A 26,377-nucleotide genomic window follows, 5' to 3' on the forward strand; every position below is an offset into this window, starting at 1 on the left:
CTTACATACAGTCATTACATACATCACCTACATACCGTCAATACACACACATCACCTACATACCGTCAATACAAAGTCACCTACATACAGTCATTACACACCTACATACAGTCATCTACATACAGTTAGTGTGTAATGACGGTATATAGGTGACTGTGTGTGTGTAATGACAGTATGTAGGTGATGTCTGTGTAATGACTGTATGTAGGTGACTGTGTGTGTAATGACTGTATGTAGGTGACTGTGTGTAATGACTGTATGTAGGTGATGTGTGTGTAATGACTGTATGTAGGTGATGTGTGTGTAATGACGGTATGTAATGACTGTGTATGTGTAATGGCTGTATGTAGGTGTGTGAGTGTAATGAAGGTGTGTGTGTTTAATGACTGTAGTGTATAATGACTAGGGGTATGTATGTGTGTGTGTGTGTGTGTGTGTAATGACAGTGTGTGTGTGTGATGACTGTTCCCATACAGGTGTGGTTATCTCATTATGTACATGTATATCACTGTATGCAGGTGTGTGTGAGTGTAATGACTGTGTGTATGTGTGTGTGTGATGACTGCGCCCAGACCCTGTACAGGTGTGGTTATCTCATTATGTACATGTCTATCGTTTTGTATGTGTGTGTGTGTAATGACACAAGGAAAATTAACAAAATAGGAGCAGCGTTTCTCATACCGTGATCCAGGGGTAGGAAGCCTCGTCACCCCAAAAATGCACAGAAGTCAGGATGACATAGACGTGATTACATGCACAGAAGTCAGGGTGACATAGGTGTGATTACATGCACAGAAGTCAGGGTGACATAGACGTGATTACATGCACAGAAGTCAGGGTGACATAGGTGTGATTACATGCACAGAAGTCAGGATGACATAGACGTGATTACATGCACAGAAGTCAGGGTGACATAGATGTGATTACATGCACAGAAGTCAGGGTGACATAGATGTCACCCTGCACAGAAGTCAGGGTGACATAGACGTAATTACATGCACAGAAGTCAGGGTGACATAGACGTGATTACATGCACAGAAGTCAGGGTGACATAGATGTCACCCTGCACAGAAGTCAGGGTGACATAGACGTGATTACATGCACAGAAGTCAGGGTGACATAGGTGTGATCACATGCACAGAAGTCAGGGTGACATAGGTGTGATCACATGCACAGAAGTCAGGGTGACATAGACGTGATCACATGCACAGAAGTCAGGGTGACATAGACGTAATTACATGCACAGAAGTCAGGGTGACATAGGTGTGATTACATGCACAGAAGTCAGGGTGACATAGACGTGATTACATGCACAGAAGTCAGGGTGACATAGATGTCACCCTGCACAGAAGTCAGGGTGACATAGACGTGATTACATGCACAGAAGTCAGGGTGACATAGGTGTGATTACATGCACAGAAGTCAGGGTGACATAGACATGATTACATGCACAGAAGTCAGGGTGACATAGACGTGATTACATGCACAGAAGTCAGGGTGACATAGACGTGATTACATGCACAGAAGTCAGGGTGACATAGGTGTGATCAGATGCACAGAAGTCAGGGTGACATGTGACATAGACATGATTACATGCACAGAAGTCAGGGTGACATAGGTGTGATTACATGCACAGAAGTCAGGGTGACATAGATGTGATTACATGCACAGAAGTCAGGGTGACATAGGTGTGATTACATGCACAGAAGTCAGGGTGACATAGACGTGATTACATGCACAGAAGTCAGGGTGACATAGGTGTGATTACATGCACAGAAGTCAGGGTGACATAGGTGTGATTACATGCACAGAAGTCAGGGTGACATAGACGTGATTACATGCACAGAAGTCAGGGTGACATAGATGTGATTACATGTACTGAAGTCAGGGTGACATAGACGTGATTACATGTACAGAAGTCAGGGTGACATAGACGTGATTACATGTACAGAAGTCAGGGTGACATAGACGTGATCACATGCACAGAAGTCAGGGTGACATAGACGTGATCACATGCACAGAAGTCAGGGTGACATAGACGTGATTACATGCGCAGAAGTCAGGGTGACATAGACGTGATTACATGTACAGAAGTCAGGGTGACATAGATGTGATTACATGCACAGAAGTCGATCACTGTTATTGAATCAGCCCTTATTGTGGTTGCCCAGTATTTTGTGTGTAACACATTGTGTGATTTTGTTGCAGGTGTTTGTCGCAGCGTTGGCAGCGAGGCGGTAATGCCTCCAATACGTGCACTGTGCTGTCTCTGCTGGGTGCACCCTGCTCCTTCATGGGCTCCCTGGCTCCTGGTCATATAGCTGAGTAAGTACCAGCAGTGTGTATGTATGTGTGTGTGTATATATGTGTCACTGTGTGTATGTATGTATATGTGTGTATATATGTGTCAGTATGTATGTGTGTGGATATATGTGTCAGTGTGTGTGTCAGTATGTATGTATATGTGTGTATATATGTGTCATTGTGTGTATATATGTGTCAGTTAGTGTATATGTATGTGTGTGTGTATATGTATGTGTCAGGGTTCAGCCTAGGATCGGCTATCTCTCACCTTCGCGCCGGCTTCCCATGTCCTCCTTATGGTCAGATGTCTGGTGCAGTGAGGGGTGAGATGCTGAGTATTCTGCCTTAGGTGCTTTTGAGTACTTCCATGGTCGGCTGTGTGTTTTGGGGATCGGCGTTCACATCATGGGCTCCGCCATGACAGTTCCTCTCATGTGACAGTCCTCCTAACCAATGGTAGCATGATCTCAGTCAGCTGACGCTGTGCTCCAATAATCTCTTACGCCTGGGTATAAATCCGGCCCCAGAGCTTCAGGAAGTTGCTGTTCAACATCATAACTGCACGTGGTCATTCCTTGTGACGACCGTCTCATGTTCCAGAGAATATATCATTTTCCTTGGTGTTCCTGTTTACCTGTGTTTCCCTGAAGACCTCTGTGTAATCTATCCTGTGTTTTCTACAAGTTATCCTGTGTGCCTCAAACTGCTCCATTGTGCAAGCTGTTCCTGTGATTACAAGTTCATCCTGCATGTCTCACTGTGCATTCTATCCCTGTGATTACAAGTTCATCCTGCATATCTCACTGTGCATTCTATCCCTGTGATTACAAGTTCATCCTGCATGTCTCGTTGTGCATTCTATACCTGTGATTACAAGTTCATCCTGCATGTCTCACTGTACATTCTATTCCTGTGATTACAAATTACAAGTTCATCCTGCATGTCTCACTGTACATTCTATTCCTGTGATTACAAATTACAAGTTCATCTTGCATGTCTCACTGTGCATTCTATACCTGTGATTACAAATTACAAGTTCATCCTGCATGTCTCACTGTGCATTCTATTCCCGTGATTACAAATTACAAGTTCATCCTGCATGGTCACTGTGCATTCTATCCCTGTGATTACAAGTTCATCCTGCATGTCTCACTGTGCATTCTATCCCTGTGAGTACAAGTTCATCCTGCATGTCTCACTGTACATTCTATCCCTGTGATTACAAGTTCATCCTGCATGTCTCACTGTGCATTCTATCCCTGTGATTACAAATTACAAGTTCATCCTGCATTTCTCACTGTGCATTCTATACCTGTGATTACAAGTTCATCCTGCATGGTCACTGTGCATTCTATCCCTGTGATTACAAGTCCATCCTGCATGTCTCACTGTGCATTCTATCTCTGTGATTACAAGTCCATCCTGCATGTCTCACTGTGCATTCTATCCCTGTGATTACAAATTACAAGTTCATCCTGCATGTCTCACTGTGCATTCTATTCCCGTGATTACAAATTACAAGTTCGTCCTGCATGTTTCACTGTGCATTCTATACCTGTGATTACAAATTACAAGTTCATCCTGCATGTCTCACTGTGCATTCTATTCCCGTGATTACAAATTACAAGTTCGTCCTGCATGTTTCACTGTTCATTCTGTTCCTGTGATTACAAGGTCATCCTGCATGGTCACTGTGCATTCTATCCCTGTGATTACAAGTTCATCCTGCATGTCTCACTGTGCCTTCTATCCCTGTGATTACAAGTTCATCCTGCATGTCTCACTGTGCATTCTATCCCTGTGATTACAAGTTCATCCTGCATGTCTCACTGTGCATTCTATCCCTGTGATTACAAGTTCATCCTGCATGTCTCACTGTGCATTCTATCCCTGTGATTACAAATTACAAGTTCATCCTGCATGTCTCACTGTGCATTCTATCCCTGTGATTACAAGTTCAACCTGCATGTCTCACTGTTCATTCTATCTCTGTGATTACAAATTACACGTTCAACCTGCATGTCTCACTGTGCATTCTATCACTGTGATTACAAATTACAAGTTCATCCTGCATGTCTCACTGTGCATTCTATCACTGTGATTACAAATTACACGTTCATCCTGCATGTCTCACTGAACATTCTATCCCTGTGATTACAAATTACAAGTTCATCCTGCATGTCTCACTGTGCATTCTATCCCTGTGATTACAAGTTCATCCTGCATATCTCACTGTGCATTCTATTCCTGTGATTACAAGTTCATCCTGCATGGTCACTGTGCATTCTATCCCTGTGATTACAAGTTCATCCTGCATGTCTCACTGTGCATTCTATTCCTGTGATTGCAAATTACAAGTTCATCCTGAATGTCTCACTGTGCATTCTATGCCTGTGATTACAAGTTCATCCTGCATGTCTCATTGTGCATTCTATCCCTGTGATTACAAGTTCATCCTGCATGTCTCACTGTGCATTCTATCCCTGTGATTACAAATTACAACTTCATCCTGCATGTCTCACTGTGCATTCTATCCCTGTGATTACAAGTTCATCCTGAATGTCTCACTGTGCATTCTATCCCTATGATTACAAGTTCATCCTGCATGTCTCACTGTGCATTCTATCCCTGTGATTACAAGTTCATCCTGCATGTCTCACTGTGCATTCTATCCCTGTGATTACAAGTTAATCCTGCATGTCTCACTGTGCATTCTATCCCTGTGAGTACAAGTTCATCCTGCATGTCTCACTGTACATTCTATCCCTGTGATTACAAGTTCATCCTGCATGTCTCACTGTGCATTCTATCCCTGTGATTACAAATTACAAGTTCATCCTGCATGTCTCACTGTACATTCTATCCCTGTGATTACAAGTTCATCCTGCATGTCTCACTGTGCATTCTATCCCTGTGATTACAAGTTCATCCTGCATGTCTCACTGTGCATTCTATTCCCGTGATTACAAATTAAAAGTTCGTCCTGCATGTTTCACTGTGCATTCTATCCCTGTGATTACAAATTACAAGTTCATCCTGCATGTTTCACTGTTCATTCAATCCCTGTGATTACAAGTTCATCCTGCATGTCTCACTGTGAATTCTTTCCCTGTGATTACAAGTTAATCCTGCATGTCTCACACTGCATTCTATCCCTGATTACAAGTTCATCCTGCATGTCTCACTGTGCGTTCTATCCCTGTGATTACAAATTACAAGTTCATCCTGCATGTCTCACTGTGCATTCTATCCCTGTGATTACAAATTACAAGTTCATCCTGCATGTCTCACTGTGCATTCTATCCCTGTGATTACAAGTTCATCCTGCATGTCTCATTGTGCATTCTATCCCTGTGATTACAAGTTCATCCTGCATGTCTCACTGTGCATTCTATCCCTGTGATTACAAATTACAAGTTCATCCTGCATGTCTCACTGTGCATTCTATCCCAGTGATTACAAGTTCATCCTGCATGTCTCACTGTGCATTCTATCCCTGTAATTACAAATTACAAGTTCATCCTGCATGTCTCACTGTGCATTCTATTCCCATGATTACAAATTATAAGTTCGTCCTGCATGTTTCACTGTTCATTCTATCCCTGTGATTACAAGTTCATCCTGCCTGGTCACTGTGCATTCTATCCCTGTGATTACAACTTCATCCTGCATGTCTCACTGTGCATTCTATCCCTGTGATTACAAGTTCATCCTGCATTTCTCACTGTGCATTCTATCCCTGTGATTACAAGTTCATCCTGCATGTCTCACTGTGCATTCTATCCCTGTGATTACAAGTTCATCCTGCATGTCTCACTGTGCATTCTATCCCTGTGATTACAAATTACAAGTTCATCCTGCATGTCTCACTGTGCATTCTATCCCTGTGATTACAAGTTCATCCTGCATGTCTCATTGTGCATTCTATCCCTGTGATTACAAGTTCATCCTGCATGTCTCACTGTGCATTCTATCCCTGTGATTACAAATTACAAGTTCATCCTGCATGTCTCACTGTGCATTCTATCCCAGTGATTACAAGTTCATCCTGCATGTCTCACTGTGCATTCTATCCCTGTAATTACAAATTACAAGTTCATCCTGCATGTCTCACTGTGCATTCTATTCCCATGATTACAAATTATAAGTTCGTCCTGCATATTTCACTGTTCATTCTATCCCTGTGATTACAAGTTCATCCTGCCTGGTCACTGTGCATTCTATCCCTGTGATTACAACTTCATCCTGCATGTCTCACTGTGCATTCTATCCCTGTGATTACAAGTTCATCCTGCATTTCTCACTGTGCATTCTATCCCTGTGATTACAAGTTCATCCTGCATTTCTCATAGTGCATTCTATTCCTGTGATTACAAGTTCATCCTGCATGTCTCACTGTGCATTCTATCCCTGTGATTACAAGTTCATCCTGCATATCTCACTGTGCATTCTATCCCTGTGATTACAAGTTCATCCTGCATATCTCACTGTGCATTCTATCCCTGTGATTACAAGTTCATCCTGCATATCTCACTGTGCATTCTGTCCCTGTGATTACAAGTTCATCCTGCATGTCTCACTGTGCATTCTATCCCTGTGATTACAAGTTCATCCTGCATATCTCACTGTGCATTCTATCCCTGTGATTACAAGTTCATCCTGCATGTCTCACTGTGCATTCTATCCCTGTGATTACAAGTTCATCCTGCATGTCTCACTGTGCATTCTATCCCTGTGATTACAAATTACAAGTTCATCCTGCATGTTTCACTGTTCATTCTATCCCTGTGATTACAAATTACAAGTTCATCCTGCATGTCTCACTGTGCATTCTATCTCTGTGATTACAAGTTCATCCTGCATGTCTCACTGTGCATTCTATCCCTGTGATTACAAGTTCATCCTGCATATCTCACTGTGCATTCTGTCCCTGTGATTACAAGTTCATCCTGCATTTCTCACTGTATATTCTATCCCTGTGATTACAAGTTAATCCTGCATGTCTCACTGTGCATTCTATCCCTGTGAGTACAAGTTCATCCTGCATGTCTCACTGTGCATTCTATCCCTGTGATTACAAATTACAAGTTCATCCTGCATTTCTCACTGTGCATTCTATACCTGTGATTACAAGTTCATCCTGCATGTCTCACTGTGCATTCTATCCCTGTGATTACAAGTTAATCCTGCATGTCTCACTGTGCATTCTATCCCTGTGAGTACAAATTACAAGTTCATCCTGCATGTCTCACTGTGCATTCTATCCCTGTGATTACAAATTACAAGTTCATCCTGCATGTTTCACTGTTCATTCTATCCCTGTGATTACAAATTACAAGTTCATCCTGCATATCTCACTATGCATTCTATCCCTGTGATTACAAGTTCATCCTGCATTTCTCACTGTGCATTCTATGCCTGTGATTACAAGTTCTTCCTGCATGTCTCACTGTGCATTCTATCTCTGTGATTACAAGTTCATCCTGCATGTCTCACTGTGCATTCTATCCCTGTGATTACAAATTACAAGTTCTTCCTGCATGTCTCACTGTACATTCTATCCCTGTGATTACAAGTTCTTCCTGCATATCTCACTGTGCATTCTGTCCCTGTGATTACAAGTTCATCCTGCATTTCTCACTGTATATTCTATCCCTGTGATTACAAATTACAAGTTCATCCTGCATGTCTCACTGTGCATTCTATTCCTGTGATTACAAATTACATGTTCATCCTGCATGTCTCACTGTGCATTCTATCCCTGTGATTACAAATTACAAGTTCATCCTGCATATCTCACTGTGCATTCTATCCCTGTGATTACAAGTTCTTCCTGCATGTCTCACTGTGCATTCTATCCCTGTGATTACAAGTTCATCCTGCATGTCTCGTTGTGCATTCTATCCCTGTGATTACAAGTTCTTCCTGCATGTCTCACTGTGCATTCTATACCTGTGATTACAAGTTCATCCTGCATGTCTCATTGTGCATTCTATCCCTGTGATTACAAGTTCTTCCTGCATGTCTCACTGTGCATTCTATCCCTGTGATTACAAATTACAAGTGCATCCTGCATGTCTCACTGTGCATTCTATCCCTGTGATTAAAAGTTCATCCTGCATGTCTCACCGTGCATTCTATCCCTGTGATTACAAATTACAAGTTCATCCTGCATGTCTCACTGTGCATTCTATCCCTGTGATTACACGTTCATCCTGCATTTCTCACTGTGCATTCTATCCCTGTGATTACAAATTACAAGTTCATCCTGCATGTTTCACTGTGCATTCTATCCCTGTGATTACAAGTTCATCCTGCATTTCTCCCTGTACATTCTATCCCTGTGATTACAAATTACAAGTTCATCCTGCATGTCTCACTGTGCATTCTATTCCTGTGATTACAAATTACAAGTTCATCCTGCATGTCTCACTGTGCATTCTATCCCTGTGATTACAAGTTCATCCTGCATATCTCACTGTGCATTCTATCCCTGTGATTACAAGTTCATCCTGCATGTCTCACCATGCATTCTATCCCTGTGATTACAAATTACAAGTTCATCCTGCATGTCTCACTGTGCATTCTATCCCTGTGATTACACGTTCATCCTGCATGTCTCACTGTGCATTCTATCCCTGTGATTACAAGTTCATCCTGCATGTCTCACTGTGCAATCTATCCCTGTGATTACAAGTTCTTCCTGCATGTCTCACTGTGCATTCTATCCCTGTGATTACATATTACAAGTTCATCCTGCATATCTCACTGTGCATTCTATCCCTGTGATTACAAGTTCTTCCTGCATGTCTCACTGTGCATTCTATCCCTGTGATTACAAGTTCATCCTGCATTTCTCACTGTGCATTCTATTCCTGTGATTACAAATTACATGTTCATCCTGCATGTCTCACTGTGCATTCTATCCCTGTGATTACAAATTACAAGTTCATCCTGCATGTCTCACTGTGCATTCTATCCCTGTGATTACAAATTACAAGTTCATCCTGCATGTTTCACTGTGCATTCTATCCCTGTGATTACAAATTACAAGTTCATCCTGCATGTCTCACTGTGCATTCTATCCCTGTGATTACAAATTACAAGTTCATCCTGCATGTCTCACTGTGCATTCTATCCATGTGATTACAAATTACAAGTTCATCCTGCATGTCTCACTGTGCATTCTATCCCTGTGATTACAAGTTCATCCTGCATATCTCACTGTGCATTCTATCCCTGTGATTACAAATTAATCCTGCATGTCTCACACTGCATTCTATCCCTGTGATTACAAGTTCATCCTGCATATCTCACTGTGCATTCTATCCCTGTGATTACAAATTACAAGTTCATCCTGCATGTCTCACTGTGCATTCTATCCCAGTGATTACAAGTTCATCCTGCATGTCTCACTGTGCATTCTATCCCTGTGATTACAAGTTCATCCTGCATATCTCACTGTGCATTCTATCCCTGTGATTACAAGTTCATCCTGCATTTCTCACTGTACATTCTATCCCTGTGATTACAAATTACAAGTTCATCCTGCTTGTCTCACTGTGCATTCTATCCCTGTGATTGCAAATTACAAGTTCATCCTGCATGTTTCACTGTTCATTCTATCCCTGTGATTACAAATTACAAGTTCATCCTGCATGTCTCACTGTGCATTCTATCCATGTGATTACAAGTTCATCCTGCATTTCTCACTGTGCATTCTATCCCTGTGATTACAAGTTCATCCTGCATTTCTCACAGTGCATTCTATCCCTGTGATTACAAGTTCATCCTGCATGTCTCACTGTGCATTCTATCCCTGTGATTACAAGTTCATCCTGCATGTCTCACTGTGCATTCTATCCCTGTGATTACAAGTTCATCCTGCATTTCTCACTGTGCATTCTATCCCTGTGATTACAAGTTCTTCCTGCATGTCTCACTGTGCATTCTATCCCTGTGATTACAAGTTCATCCTGCATATCTCACTGTGCATTCTATCCTTGTGATTACAAGTTCTTCCTGCATGTCTCACTGTGCATTCTATCCCTGTGATTACAAATTACAAGTTCATCCTGCATGTCTCACTGTGCATTCTATCCCTGTGATTACAAGTTAATCCTGCATGTCTCACACTGCATTCTATCCCTGTGATTACAAGTTCATCCTGCATGTCTCACTGTGCATTCTATCCCTGTGATTACAAGTTCATCCTGCATATCTCGCTGTGCATTCTATCCCTGTGATTACAAATTACAAGTTCATCCTGCATGTCTCACTGTGCATTCTATCCCAGTGATTACAAGTTCATCCTGCATTTCTCACTGTGCATTCTATCCCTGTGATTACAAGTTCATCCTGCATATCTCACTGTGCATTCTATCCCTGTGATTACAAATTACAAGTTCATCCTGCATATCTCACTGTGCATTCTATCCCTGTGATTACAAATTACAAGTTCATCCTGCATGTCTCACTGTGCATTCTATCCCTGTGATTACAAGTTCATCCTGCATGTCTCACCGTGCATTCTATCCCTGTGATTACAAATTACAAGTTCTTCCTGCATGTCTCACTGTGCATTCTATCCCTGTGATTACAAGTTCTTCCTGCATGTCTCACTGTGCATTCTATCCCTGTGATTACAAGTTCATCCTGCATGTCTCACTGTGCATTCTATCCCTGTGATTACAAGTTCATCCTGCATGTCTCACTGTGCATTCTATCCCTGTGATTACAAGTTCTTCCTGCATGTCTCACTGTGCATTCTATCCCTGTGATTACAAGTTCTTCCTGCATGTCTCACTGTGCATTCTATCCCTGTGATTACAAATTACAAGTTCATCCTGCATGTTTCACTGTGCATTCTATCCCTGTGATTACAAGTTCATCCTGCATATCTCACTGTGCATTCTGTCCCTTTGATTACAAGTTCATCCTGCATTTTTCCCTGTACATTCTATCCCTGTGATTACAAATTACAAGTTCATCCTGCATGTCTCACTGTGCATTCTATTCCTGTGATTACAAATTACAAGTTCATCCTGCATATCTCACTGTGCATTCTATCCCTGTGATTACAAATTAATCCTGCATGTCTCACACTGCATTCTATCCCTGTGATTACAAGTTCATCCTGCATGTCTCACTGTGCATTCTATCCCTGTGATTACAAGTTCATCCTGCATATCTCACTGTGCATTCTGTCCCTTTGATTACAAGTTCATCCTGCATGTCTCACTGTGCATTCTATTCCTGTGATTACAAATTACAAGTTCATCCTGCATATCTCACTGTGCATTCTATCCCTGTGATTACAAATTAATCCTGCATGTCTCACACTGCATTCTATCCCTGTGATTACAAGTTCATCCTGCATGTCTCACTGTGCATTCTATCCCTGTGATTACAAGTTCATCCTGCATATCTCACTGTGCATTCTATCCCTGTGATTACAAATTACAAGTTCATCCTGCATATCTCACTGTGCATTCTATCCCTGTGATTACAAATTAATCCTGCATGTCTCAAACTGCATTCTATCCCTGTGATTACAAGTTCATCCTGAATGTCTCACTGTGCATTCTATCCCTGTGATTACAAGTTCATCCTGCATGTCTCACTGTGCATTCTGTCCCTGTGATTACAAATTACAACTTCATCCTGCATGTCTCACTGTGCATTCTATCCCTGTGATTACACGTTCATCCTGCATGTCTCACTGTGCATTCTATCCCTGTGATTACAAGTTCATCCTTGATGTCTCACTGTGCATTCTATCCCTGTGATTACAAGTTCTTCCTGCATGTCTCACTGTGCATTCTATCCCTGTGATTACAAATTACAAGTTCATCCTGCATATCTCACTGTGCATTCTATCCTTGTGATTACAAGTTCTTCCTGCATGTCTCACTGTGCATTCTATCCCTGTGATTACAAGTTCATCCTGCATTTCTCACTGTGCATTCTATTCCTGTGATTACAAATTACATGTTCATCCTGCATGTCTCACTGTGCATTCTATCCCTGTGATTATAAATTACAAGTTCATCCTGCATGTCTCACTGTGCATTCTATCCCTGTGATTACAAATTACAAGTTCATCCTGCATGTTTCACTGTGCATTCTATCCCTGTGATTACAAATTACAAATTCATCCTGCATGTCTCACTGTGCATTCTATCTCTGTGATTACAAGTTCATCCTGCATTTCTCACTGTGCATTCTATTCCTGTGATTACAAATTACATGTTCATCCTGCATGTCTCACTGTGCATTCTATCCTTGTGATTACAAATTACAAGTTCATCCTGCATGTCTCACTGTGCATTCTATCCATGTGATTACAAATTACAAGTTCATCCTGCATGTCTCAATGTGCATTCTATCCCTGTGATTACAAGTTCATCCTGCATATCTCACTGTGCATTCTATCCCTGTGATTACAAATTAATCCTGCATGTCTCACACTGCATTCTATCCCTGTGATTACAAATTACAAGTTCGTCCTGCATATCTCACTGTGCATTCTATCCCTGTGATTACAAATTACAAGTTCATCCTGCATGTCTCACTGTGCATTCTATCCCAGTGATTACAAGTTCATCCTGCATGTCTCACTGTGCATTCTATCCCTGTGATTACAAGTTCATCCTGCATATCTCACTGTGCATTCTATCCCTGTGATTACAAGTTCATCCTGCATGTCTCACTGTGCATTCTATTCCTGTGATTACAAATTACAAGTTCATCCTGCATGTCTCACTCTGCATTCTATCCCTGTGATTACAAATTACAAGTTCATCCTGCATGTTTCACTGTTCATTCTATCCCTGTGATTACAAATTACAAGTTCATCCTGCATGTCTCACTGTGCATTCTATCCCTGTGATTACAAGTTCATCCTGCATGTCTCACTGTGCATTCTATCCCTGTGATTACAAATTAATCCTGCATGTCTCACACTGCATTCTGTCCCTGTGATTACAAGTTCATCTTGCATGTCTCACTGTGCATTCTATCCCTGTGATTACAAGTTCATCTTGCATGTCTCACTGTACATTCTATCCCTGTGATTACAAATTAATCCTGCATGTCTCAAACTGCATTCTATCCCTGTGATTACAAGTTCATCCTGAATGTCTCACTGTGCATTCTATCCCTGTGATTACAAGTTCATCCTGCATGTCTCACTGTGCATTCTGTCCCTGTGATTACAAATTACAACTTCATCCTGCATGTCTCACTGTGCATTCTATCCATGTGATTACAAATTACAAGTTCATCCTGCATGTCTCAATGTGCATTCTATCCCTGTGATTACAAGTTCATCCTGCATATCTCACTGTGCATTCTATCCCTGTGATTACAAATTAATCCTGCATGTCTCACACTGCATTCTATCCCTGTGATTACAAATTACAAGTTCGTCCTGCATATCTCACTGTGCATTCTATCCCTGTGATTACAAATTACAAGTTCATCCTGCATATCTCACTGTGCATTCTATCCCTGTGATTACAAGTTCATCCTGCATGTCTCACTGTGCATTCTGTCCCTGTGATTACAAGTTCATCCTGCATGTCTCACTGTGCATTCTATCCCTGTGATTACAAATTACAAGTTCATCCTGCATGTCTCACTGTGCATTCTATCCCTGTGATTACAAGTTCATCCTGCATGTCTCACCATGCATTCTATCCCTGTGATTACAAATTACAAGTTCATCCTGCATGTCTCACTGTGCATTCTATCCCTGTGATTACACGTTCATCCTGCATGTCTCACTGTGCATTCTATCCCTGTGATTACAAGTTCATCCTGCATGTCTCACTGTGCATTCTATCCCTGTGATTACAAGTTCTTCCTGCATGTCTCACTGTGCATTCTATCCCTGTGATTACAAATTACAAGTTCATCCTGCATATCTCACTGTGCATTCTATCGCTGTGATTACAAGTTCTTCCTGCATGTCTCACTGTGCATTCTATCCCTGTGATTACAAGTTCATCCTGCATTTCTCACTGTGCATTCTATTCCTGTGATTACAAATTACATGTTCATCCTGCATGTCTCACTGTGCATTCTATCCATGTGATTACAAATTACAAGTTCATCCTGCATGTCTCACTGTGCATTCTATCCCTGTGATTACAACTTACAAGTTCATCCTGCATGTTTCACTGTGCATTCTATCCCTGTGATTACAAATTACAAGTTCATCCTGCATGTCTCACTGTGCATTCTATCCATGTGATTACAAATTACAAGTTCATCCTGCATGTCTCACTGTGCATTCTATCCCTGTGATTACAAGTTCATCATGCATATCTCACTGTGCATTCTATCCCTGTGATTACAAATTAATCCTGCATGTCTCACACTGCATTCTATCCCTGTGATTACAAGTTCATCCTGCATATCTCACTGTGCATTCTATCCCTGTGATTACAAATTACAAGTTCATCCTGCATGTCTCACTGTGCATTCTATCCCAGTGATTACAAGTTCATCCTGCATGTCTCACTGTGCATTCTATCCCTGTGATTACAAGTTCATCCTGCATATCTCACTGTGCATTCTATCCCTGTGATTACAAGTTCATCCTGCATTTCTCACTGTACATTCTATCCCTGTGATTACAAATTACAAGTTCATCCTGCTTGTCTCACTGTGCATTCTATCCCTGTGATTGCAAATTACAAGTTCATCCTGCATGTTTCACTGTTCATTCTATCCCTGTGATTACAAATTACAAGTTCATCCTGCTTGTCTCACTGTGCATTCTATCCATGTGATTACAAGTTCATCCTGCATTTCTCACTGTGCATTCTATCCCTGTGATTACAAGTTCATCCTGCATTTCTCACAGTGCATTCTATCCCTGTGATTACAAGTTCATCCTGCATGTCTCACTGTGCATTCTATCCCTGTGATTACAAGTTCATCCTGCATGTCTCACTGTGCATTCTATCCCTGTGATTACAAGTTCATCCTGCATTTCTCACTGTGCATTCTATCCCTGTGATTACAAGTTCTTCCTGCATGTCTCACTGTGCATTCTATCCCTGTGATTACAAGTTCATCCTGCATATCTCACTGTGCATTCTGTCCCTGTGATTACAAATTACAAGTTCATCCTGCATGTCTCACTGTGCATTCTATTCCTGTGATTACAAATTACATGTTCATCCTGCATGTCTCACTGTGCATTCTATCCCTGTGATTACAAATTACAAGTTAATCCTGCATGTCTCACTGTGCATTCTATCCCTGTGATTACAAATTACAAGTTCATCCTGCATGTCTCACTGTGCATTCTATCCCTGTGATTACAAGTTCATCCTGCATATCTCGCTGTGCATTCTATCCCTGTGATTACAAATTAGAAGTTCATCCTGCATGTCTCACTGTGCATTCTATCCCAGTGATTACAAGTTCATCCTGCATTTCTCACTGTGCATTCTATCCCTGTGATTACAAGTTCATCCTGCATATCTCACTGTGCATTCTATCCCTGTGATTACAAATTACAAGTTTATCCTGCATATCTCACTGTGCATTCTATCCCTGTGATTTCAAATTGCAAGTTCATCCTGCATGTCTCACTGTGCATTCTATCCCTGTGATTACAAGTTCATCCTGCATGTCTCACCGTGCATTCTATCCCTGTGATTACAAATTACAAGTTCTTCCTGCATGTCTCACTGTGCATTCTATCCCTGTGATTACAAGTTCTTCCTGCATGTCTCACTGTGCATTCTATCCCTGTGATTACAAGTTCATCCTGCATGTCTCACTGTTCATTCTATCCCTGTGATTACAAATTACAAGTTTATCCTGCATGTCTCACTGTGCATTCTATTCCTGTGATTACAAATTACAAGTTCATCCTGCATATCTCACTGTGCATTCTATCCCTGTGATTACAAATTAATCCTGCATGTCTCACACTGCATTCTATCCCTGTGATTACAAGTTCATCCTGCATGTCTCACTGTGCATTCTATCCCTGTGATTACAAATTACAAGTTCATCCTGCATGTCTCACTGTGCATTCTATCCCTGTGATTACAAGTTCATCCTGCATTTCTCACTGTGCATTCTATTCCTGTGATTACAAATTACATGTTCATCCTGCATGTCTCACTGTGCATTCTATCCCTGTGATTATAAATTACAAGTTCATCCTGCATGTCTCACTGTGCATTCTATCCCTGTGATTACAAATTACAAGTTCATCCTGCATGTTTCACTGTGCATTCTATCCCTGTGATTACAAATTACATGTTCATCCTGCATGTCTCACTGTGCATTCTATCCTTGTGATTACAAATTACAAGTTCATCCTGCATGTCTCACTGTGCATTCTATCCATGAGATTACAAATTACAAGTTCATCCTGCATGTCTCACTGTGCATTCTATCCCTGTGATTACAAGTTCATCCTGCATATCTCACTGTGCATTCTATCCCTGTGATTACAAATTAATCCTGCATGTCTCACACTGCATTCTATCCCTGTGATTACAAATTACAAGTTCGTCCTGCATATCTCACTGTGCATTCTATCCCTGTGATTACAAATTACAAGTTCATCCTGCATGTCTCACTGTGCATTCTATCCCAGTGATTACAAGTTCATCCTGCATGTCTCACTGTGCATTCTATCCCTGTGATTACAAGTTCATCCTGCATATCTCACTGTGCATTCTATCCCTGTGATTACAAGTTCATCCTGCATGTCTCACTGTGCATTCTATTCCTGTGATTACAAATTACAAGTTCATCCTGCATGTCTCACTCTGCATTCTATCCCTGTGATTATAAATTACAAGTTCATCCTGCATGTTTCACTGTGCATTCTATCCCTGTGATTACAAATTACAAGTTCATCCTGCATGTCTCACTGTGCATTCTATCCCTGTGATTACAAGTTAATCCTGCATGTCTCACTCTGCATTCTATCCCTGTGATTACAAGTTCATCCTGCATTTCTCACTGTGCATTCTATCCCTGTGATTACAAGTTCATCCTGCATATCTCACTGTGCATTCTGTCCATGTGATTACAAGTTCATCCTGCATGTCTCACCATGCATTCTATCCCTGTGATTACAAATTACAAGTTCATCCTGCATGTCTCACTGTGCATTCTATCCCTGTGATTACAAATTACAAGTTCATCCTGCATGTCTCACTGTGCATTCTATCCCTGTGATTACAAGTTCATCCTGCATATCTCACTGTGCATTCTATCCCTGTGATTACAAATTACAAGTTCATCCTGCATGTCTCACTGTGCATTCTATTCCTGTGATTACAAATTACATGTTCATCCTGCATGTCTCACTGTGCATTCTATCCCTGTGATTACAAATTACAAGTTCATCCTGCATGTCTCACTGTGCATTCTATCCCTGTGATTACAAATTACATGTTCATCCTGCATGTCTCACTGTGCATTCTATCCCTGTGATTACAAATTACAAGTTCATCCTGCATGTCTCACTGTGCATTCTATCCCTGTGATTACAAATTACAAGTTCATCCTGCATGTCTCACTGTGCATTCTATCCCTGTGATTACAAGTTAATCCTGCATGTCTCACACTGCATTCTATCCCTGTGATTACAAGTTCATCCTGCATGTCTCACTGTGCATTCTATCCCTGTGATTACAAATTCATCCTGCATATCTCGCTGTGCATTCTATCCCTGTGATTACAAATTACAAGTTCATCCTGCATGTCTCACTGTGCATTCTATCCCAGTGATTACAAGTTCATCCTGCATTTCTCACTGTGCATTCTATCCCTGTGATTACAAGTTCATCCTGCATATCTCACTGTGCATTCTATCCCTGTGATTACAAATTACAAGTTCATCCTGCATATCTCACTGTGCATTCTATCCCTGTGATTACAAATTACAAGTTCATCCTGCATGTTTCACTGTGCATTCTATCCCTGTGATTACAAATTACAAGTTCATCCTGCATGTCTCACTGTGCATTCTATCCCTGTGATTACAAATTACAAGTTCATCCTGCATGTCTCACTGTGCATTCTATCCATGTGATTACAAATTACAAGTTCATCCTGCATGTCTCACTGTGCATTCTATCCCTGTGATTACAAGTTCATCCTGCATATCTCACTGTGCATTCTATCCCTGTGATTACAAATTAATCCTGCATGTCTCACACTGCATTCTATCCCTGTGATTACAAGTTCATCCTGCATATCTCACTGTGCATTCTATCCCTGTGATTACAAATTACAAGTTCATCCTGCATGTCTCACTGTGCATTCTATCCCAGTGATTACAAGTTCATCCTGCATGTCTCACTGTGCATTCTATCCCTGTGATTACAAGTTCATCCTGCATATCTCACTGTGCATTCTATCCCTGTGATTACAAGTTCATCCTGCATTTCTCACTGTACATTCTATCCCTGTGATTACAAATTACAAGTTCATCCTGCTTGTCTCACTGTGCATTCTATCCCTGTGATTGCAAATTACAAGTTCATCCTGCATGTTTCACTGTTCATTCTATCCCTGTGATTACAAATTACAAGTTCATCCTGCATGTCTCACTGTGCATTCTATCCATGTGATTACAAGTTCATCCTGCATTTCTCACTGTGCATTCTATCCCTGTGATTACAAGTTCATCCTGCATTTCTCACAGTGCATTCTATCCCTGTGATTACAAGTTCATCCTGCATGTCTCACTGTGCATTCTATCCCTGTGATTACAAGTTCATCCTGCATGTCTCACTGTGCATTCTATCCCTGTGATTACAAGTTCATCCTGCATTTCTCACTGTGCATTCTATCCCTGTGATTACAAGTTCTTCCTGCATGTCTCACTGTGCATTCTATCCCTGTGATTACAAGTTCATCCTGCATATCTCACTGTGCATTCTGTCCCTGTGATTACAAGTTCATCCTGCATTTCTCACTGTACATTCTATCCCTGTGATTACAAATTACAAGTTCATCCTGCATGTCTCACTGTGCATTCTATTCCTGTGATTACAAATTACATGTTCATCCTGCATGTCTCACTGTGCATTCTATCCCTGTGATTACAAATTACAAGTTCATCCTGCATGTCTCACTGTGCATTCTATCCCTGTGATTACAAATTACAAGTTCATCCTGCATGTCTCACTGTGCATTCTATCCCTGTGATTACAAGTTAATCCTGCATGTCTCACACTGCATTCTATCCCTGTGATTACAAGTTCATCCTGCATGTCTCACTGTGCATTCTATCCCTGTGATTACAAGATCATCCTGCATATCTCGCTGTGCATTCTATCCCTGTGATTACAAATTACAAGTTCATCCTGCATGTCTCACTGTGCATTCTATCCCAGTGATTACAAGTTCATCCTGCATTTCTCACTGTGCATTCTATCCCTGTGATTACAAGTTCATCCTGCATATCTCACTGTGCATTCTATCCCTGTGATTACAAATTACAAGTTCATCCTGCATATCTCACTGTGCATTCTATCCCTGTGATTACAAATTACAAGTTCATCCTGCATGTCTCACTGTGCATTCTATCCCTGTGATTACAAGTTCATCCTGCATGTCTCACCGTGCATTCTATCCCTGTGATTACAAATTACAAGTTCTTCCTGCATGTCTCACTGTGCATTCTATCCCTGTGATTACAAGTTCTTCCTGCATGTCTCACTGTGCATTCTATCCCTGTGATTACAAGTTCATCCTGCATGTCTCACTGTGCATTCTATCCCTGTGATTACAAGTTCATCCTGCATGTCTCACTGTGCATTCTATCCCTGTGATATGCAGGAAGAACTTGTAGTCTCACTGTGCATTCTATCCCTGTGATTACAAGTTCTTCCTGCATGTCTCACTGTGCATTCTATCCCTGTGATTACAAATTACAAGTTCATCCTGCATGTTTCACTGTGCATTCTATGCCTGTGATTACAAGTTCATCCTGCATATCTCACTGTGCATTCTGTCCCTTTGATTACAAGTTCATCCTGCATTTTTCCCTGTACATTCTATCCCTGTGATTACAAATTACAAGTTCATCCTGCATGTCTCACTGTGCATTCTATTCCTGTGATTACAAATTACAAGTTCATCCTGCATGTTTCACTGTTCATTCTATCCCTGTGATTACAAATTACAAGTTTATCCTGCATGTCTCACTGTGCATTCTATTCCTGTGATTACAAATTACAAGTTCATCCTGCATATCTCACTGTGCATTCTATCCCTGTGATTACAAATTAATCCTGCATGCCTCACACTGCATTCTATCCCTGTGATTACAAGTTCATCCTGCATGTCTCACTGTGCATTCTATCCCTGTGATTACAAGTTCATCCTGCATATCTCACTGTGCATTCTATCCCTGTGATTACAAATTACAAGTTCATCCTGCATATCTCACTGTGCATTCTATCCCTGTGATTACAAATTAATCCTGCATGTCTCAAACTGCATTCTATCCCTGTGATTACAAGTTCATCCTGAATGTCTCACTGTGCATTCTATCCCTGTGATTACAAGTTCATCCTGCATGTCTCACTGTGCATTCTGTCCCTGTGATTACAAATTACAAGTTCATCCTGCATGTCTCACTGTGCATTCTATCCCTGTGATTACAAGTTCATCCTGCATGTCTCACCATGCATTCTATCCCTGTGATTACAAATTACAAGTTCATCCTGCATGTCTCACTGTGCATTCTATCCCTGTGATTACACGTTCATCCTGCATGTCTCACTGTGCATTCTATCCCTGTGATTACAAGTTCATCCTGCATGTCTCACTGTGCATTCTATCCCTGTGATTACAAGTTCTTCCTGCATGTCTCACTGTGCATTCTATCCCTGTGATTACAAATTACAAGTTCATCCTGCATATCTCACTGTGCATTCTATCCTTGTGATTACAAGTTCTTCCTGCATGTCTCACTGTGCATTCTATCCCTGTGATTACAAGTTCATCCTGCATTTCTCACTGTGCATTCTATTCCTGTGATTACAAATTACATGTTCATCCTGCATGTCTCACTGTGCATTCTATCCCTGTGATTATAAATTACAAGTTCATCCTGCATGTCTCACTGTGCATTCTATCCCAGTGATTACAAGTTCATCCTGCATGTCTCACTGTGCATTCTATCCCTGTGATTACAAATTACAAGTTCATCCTGCATGTTTCACTGTGCATTCTATCCCTGTGATTACAAATTACAAGTTCATCCTGCATGTCTCACTGTGCATTCTATCCTTGTGATTACAAATTACAAGTTCATCCTGCATATCTCACTGTGCATTCTATCCCTGTGATTACAAATTAATCCTGCATGTCTCACACTGCATTCTATCCCTGTGATTACAAATTACAAGTTCGTCCTGCATATCTCACTGTGCATTCTATCCCTGTGATTACAAATTACAAGTTCATCCTGCATGTCTCTCTGTGCATTCTATCCCAGTGATTACAAGTTCATCCTGCATGTCTCACTGTGCATTCTATCCCTGTGATTACAAGTTCATCCTGCATGTCTCACTGTGCATTCTATTCCTGTGATTACAAATTACAAGTTCATCCTGCATGTCTCACTCTGCATTCTATCCCTGTGATTACAAATTACAAGTTCATCCTGCATGTTCCACTGTGCATTCTATCCCTGTGATTACAAATTACAAGTTCATCCTGCATGTCTCACTGTGCATTCTATCCCTGTGATTACAAGTTCATCCTGCATATCTCACTGTGCATTCTATCCCTGTGATTACAAATTACAAGTTCATCCTGCATGTTTCACTGTGCATTCTATCCCTGTGATTACAAATTACAAGTTCATCCTGCATGTCTCACTGTGCATTCTATCCCTGTGATTACAAGTTCATCCTGCATGTCTCACCGTGCATTCTATCCCTGTGATTACAAATTACAAGTTCTTCCTGCATGTCTCACTGTGCATTCTATCCCTGTGATTACAAGTTCTTCCTGCATGTCTCACTGTGCATTCTATCCCTGTGATTACAAGTTCATCCTGCATGTCTCACTGTGCATTCTATCCCTGTGATTACAAGTTCATCCTGCATGTGTCACTGTGCATTCTATCCCTGTGATATGCAGGAAGAACTTGTAGTCTCACTGTGCATTCTATCCCTGTGATTACAAGTTCTTCCTGCATGTCTCACTGTGCATTCTATCCCTGTGATTACAAATTACAAGTTCATCCTGCATGTTTCACTGTGCATTCTATCCCTGTGATTACAAGTTCATCCTGCATATCTCACTGTGCATTCTGTCCCTTTGATTACAAGTTCATCCTGCATTTTTCCCTGTACATTCTATCCCTGTGATTACAAATTACAAGTTCATCCTGCATGTCTCACTGTGCATTCTATTCCTGTGATTACAAATTACAAGTTCATCCTGCATGTTTCACTGTTCATTCTATCCCTGTGATTACAAATTACAAGTTCATCCTGCATGTTTCACTGTGCATTCTATCCCTGTGATTACAAATTACAAGTTCATCCTGCATGTCTCACTGTGCATTCTATCCTTGTGATTACAAATTACAAGTTCATCCTGCATATCTCACTGTGCATTCTATCCCTGTGATTACAAATTAATCCTGCATGTCTCACACTGCATTCTATCCCTGTGATTACAAATTACAAGTTCGTCCTGCATATCTCACTGTGCATTCTATCCCTGTGATTACAAATTAATCCTGCATTTCTCAAACTGCATTCTATCCCTGTGATTACAAGTTCATCCTGCATGTCTCACTGTGCATTCTATCCCTGTGATTACAAGTTCATCCTGCATATCTCACTGTGCATTCTATCCCTGTGATTACAAATTACAAGTTCATCCTGCATATCTCACTGTGCATTCTATCCCTGTGATTACAAATTAATCCTGCATGTCTCAAACTGCATTCTATCCCTGTGATTACAAGTTCATCCTGAATGTCTCACTGTGCATTCTATCCCTGTGATTACAAGTTCATCCTGCATGTCTCACTGTGCATTCTGTCCCTGTGATTACAAATTACAAGTTCATCCTGCATGTCTCACTGTGCATTCTATCCCTGTGATTACAAGTTCATCCTGCATGTCTCACCATGCATTCTATCCCTGTGATTACAAATTACAAGTTCATCCTGCATGTCTCACTGTGCATTCTATCCCTGTGATTACACGTTCATCCTGCATGTCTCACTGTGCATTCTATCCCTGTGATTACAAGTTCATCCTGCATGTCTCACTGTGCATTCTATCCCTGTGATTACAAGTTCTTCCTGCATGTCTCACTGTGCATTCTATCCCTGTGATTACAAATTACAAGTTCATCCTGCATATCTCACTGTGCATTCTATCCTTGTGATTACAAGTTCTTCCTGCATGTCTCACTGTGCATTCTATCCCTGTGATTACAAGTTCATCCTGCATTTCTCACTGTGCATTCTATTCCTGTGATTACAAATTACATGTTCATCCTGCATGTCTCACTGTGCATTCTATCCCTGTGATTATAAATTACAAGTTCATCCTGCATGTCTCACTGTGCATTCTATCCCTGTGATTACAAATTACAAGTTCATCCTGCATGTTTCACTGTGCATTCTATCCCTGTGATTACAAATTACAAGTTCATCCTGCATGTCTCACTGTGCATTCTATCCTTGTGATTACAAATTACAAGTTCATCCTGCATATCTCACTGTGCATTCTATCCCTGTGATTACAAATTAATCCTGCATGTCTCACACTGCATTCTATCCCTGTGATTACAAATTACAAGTTCATCCTGCATGTCTCACTGTGCATTCTATCCCTGTGATTACACGTTCATCCTGCATGTCTCACTGTGCATTCTATCCCTGTGATTACAAGTTCATCCTGCATGTCTCACTGTGCATTCTATCCCTGTGATTACAAGTTCTTCCTGCATGTCTCACTGTGCATTCTATCCCTGTGATTACAAATTACAAGTTCATCCTGCATATCTCACTGTGCATTCTATCCCTGTGATTACAAGTTCTTCCTGCATGTCTCACTGTGCATTCTATCCCTGTGATTACAAATTACAAGTTCATCCTGCATATCTCACTGTGCATTCTATCCTTGTGATTACAAGTTCTTCCTGCATGTCTCACTGTGCATTCTATCCCTGTGATTACAAGTTCATCCTGCATTTCTCACTGTGCATTCTATTCCTGTGATTACAAATTACATGTTCATCCTGCATGTCTCACTGTGCATTCTATCCCTGTGATTATAAATTACAAGTTCATCCTGCATGTCTCACTGTGCATTCTATCCCTGTGATTACAAATTACAAGTTCATCCTGCATGTTTCACTGTGCATTCTATCCCTGTGATTACAAATTACAAGTTCATCCTGCATGTCTCACTGTGCATTCTATCCCTGTGATTACAAATTACAAGTTCATCCTGCATGTCTCACTGTGCATTCTATCCCAGTGATTACAAGTTCATCCTGCATGTCTCACTGTGCATTCTATCCCTGTGATTACAAGTTCATCCTGCATATCTCACTGTGCATTCTATCCCTGTGATTACAAGTTCATCCTGCATGTCTCACTGTGCATTCTATTCCTGTGATTACAAATGACAAGTTCATCCTGCATGTCTCACTCTGCATTCTATCCCTGTGATTACAAATTACAAGTTCATCCTGCATGTTTCACTGTGCATTCTATCCCTGTGATTACAAATTACAAGTTCATCCTGCATGTCTCACTGTGCATTCTATCCCTGTGATTACAAGTTAATCCTGCATGTCTCACTCTGCATTCTATCCCTGTGATTACAAGTTCATCCTGCATTTCTCACTGTGCATTCTATCCCTGTGATTACAAGTTCATCCTGCATATCTCACTGTGCATTCTGTCCATGTGATTACAAGTTCATCCTGCATTTCTCACTGTACATTCTATCCCTGTGATTACAAATTACAAGTTCATCCTGCTTGTCTCACTGTGCATTCTATTCCTGTGAATACAAATTACATGTTCATCCTGCATGTCTCACTGTGTATTCTATCCCTGTGATTACAAATTACACGTTCATCCTGCATGTCTCACTGTGCATTCTATCCCTGTGATTGCAAATTACAAGTTCATCCTGCATGTTTCACTGTTCATTCTATCCCTGTGATTACAAATTACAAGTTCATCCTGCATGTCTCACTGTGCATTCTATCCCTGTGATTACAAGTTCATCCTGCATGTCTCACACTGCATTCTATCCCTGTGATTACAAGTTCATCTTGCAGGTCTCACTGTGCATTCTATCCCTGTGATTACAAGTTCATCTTGCATGTCTCACTGTACATTCTATCCCTGTGATTACAAGTTCATCCTGCATATCTCACTGTGCATTCTATCCCTGTGATTAAAAGTTCATCCTGCATGTCTCACTGTGCATTCTGTCCCTGTGATTACAAGTTCATCCTGCATGTCTCACTGTGCATTCTATCCCTGTGATTACAAATTACAAGTTCATCCTGCATGTCTCACTGTGCATTCTATCCCTGTGATTACAAGTTCATCCTGCATGTCTCACCATGCATTCTATCCCTGTGATTACAAATTACAAGTTCATCCTGCATGTCTCACTGTGCATTCTATCCCTGTGATTACACGTTCATCCTGCATGTCTCACTGTGCATTCTATCCCTGTGATTACAAGTTCATCCTGCATGTCTCACTGTGCATTCTATCCCTGTGATTTCAAGTTCTTCCTGCATGTCTCACTGTGCATTCTATCCCTGTGATTACAAATTACAAGTTCATCCTGCATATCTCACTGTGCATTCTATCGCTGTGATTACAAGTTCATCCTGCATTTCTCACTGTGCATTCTATTCCTGTGATTACAAATTACAAGTTCATCCTGCATGTCTCACTGTGCATTCTATCCCTGTGATTACAACTTACAAGTTCATCCTGCATGTTTCACTGTGCATTCTATCCCTGTGATTACAAATTACAAGTTCATCCTGCATGTCTCACTGTGCA

The 26,377-nt window shown here is 41.0% G+C and overlaps 1 protein-coding gene across 3 annotated transcripts in view; it reads left to right on the plus strand.

Annotated features, from left to right (window-relative positions):
* Nucleotides 1-26,377, plus strand: part of KHK (ketohexokinase) — a 366,821-nt gene that overhangs the window by 66,024 nt on the left and 274,420 nt on the right. For all 3 annotated transcript variants that reach the window (XM_088480520.1, XM_088480521.1, XM_088480522.1), the window contains exon 2: nt 2,209-2,325. In XM_088480520.1, coding sequence (XP_088336646.1) covers nt 2,209-2,325 — 117 coding nt within the window. The remainder of the gene's footprint in view (nt 1-2,208; nt 2,326-26,377) is intronic.

The sequence above is a fragment of the Taudactylus pleione genome, unplaced genomic scaffold (assembly GCF_031769625.1).
Source record: "Taudactylus pleione unplaced genomic scaffold, aTauple2 ptg000254l, whole genome shotgun sequence".
NCBI classification, from domain to species: domain Eukaryota; kingdom Metazoa; phylum Chordata; class Amphibia; order Anura; family Myobatrachidae; genus Taudactylus; species Taudactylus pleione.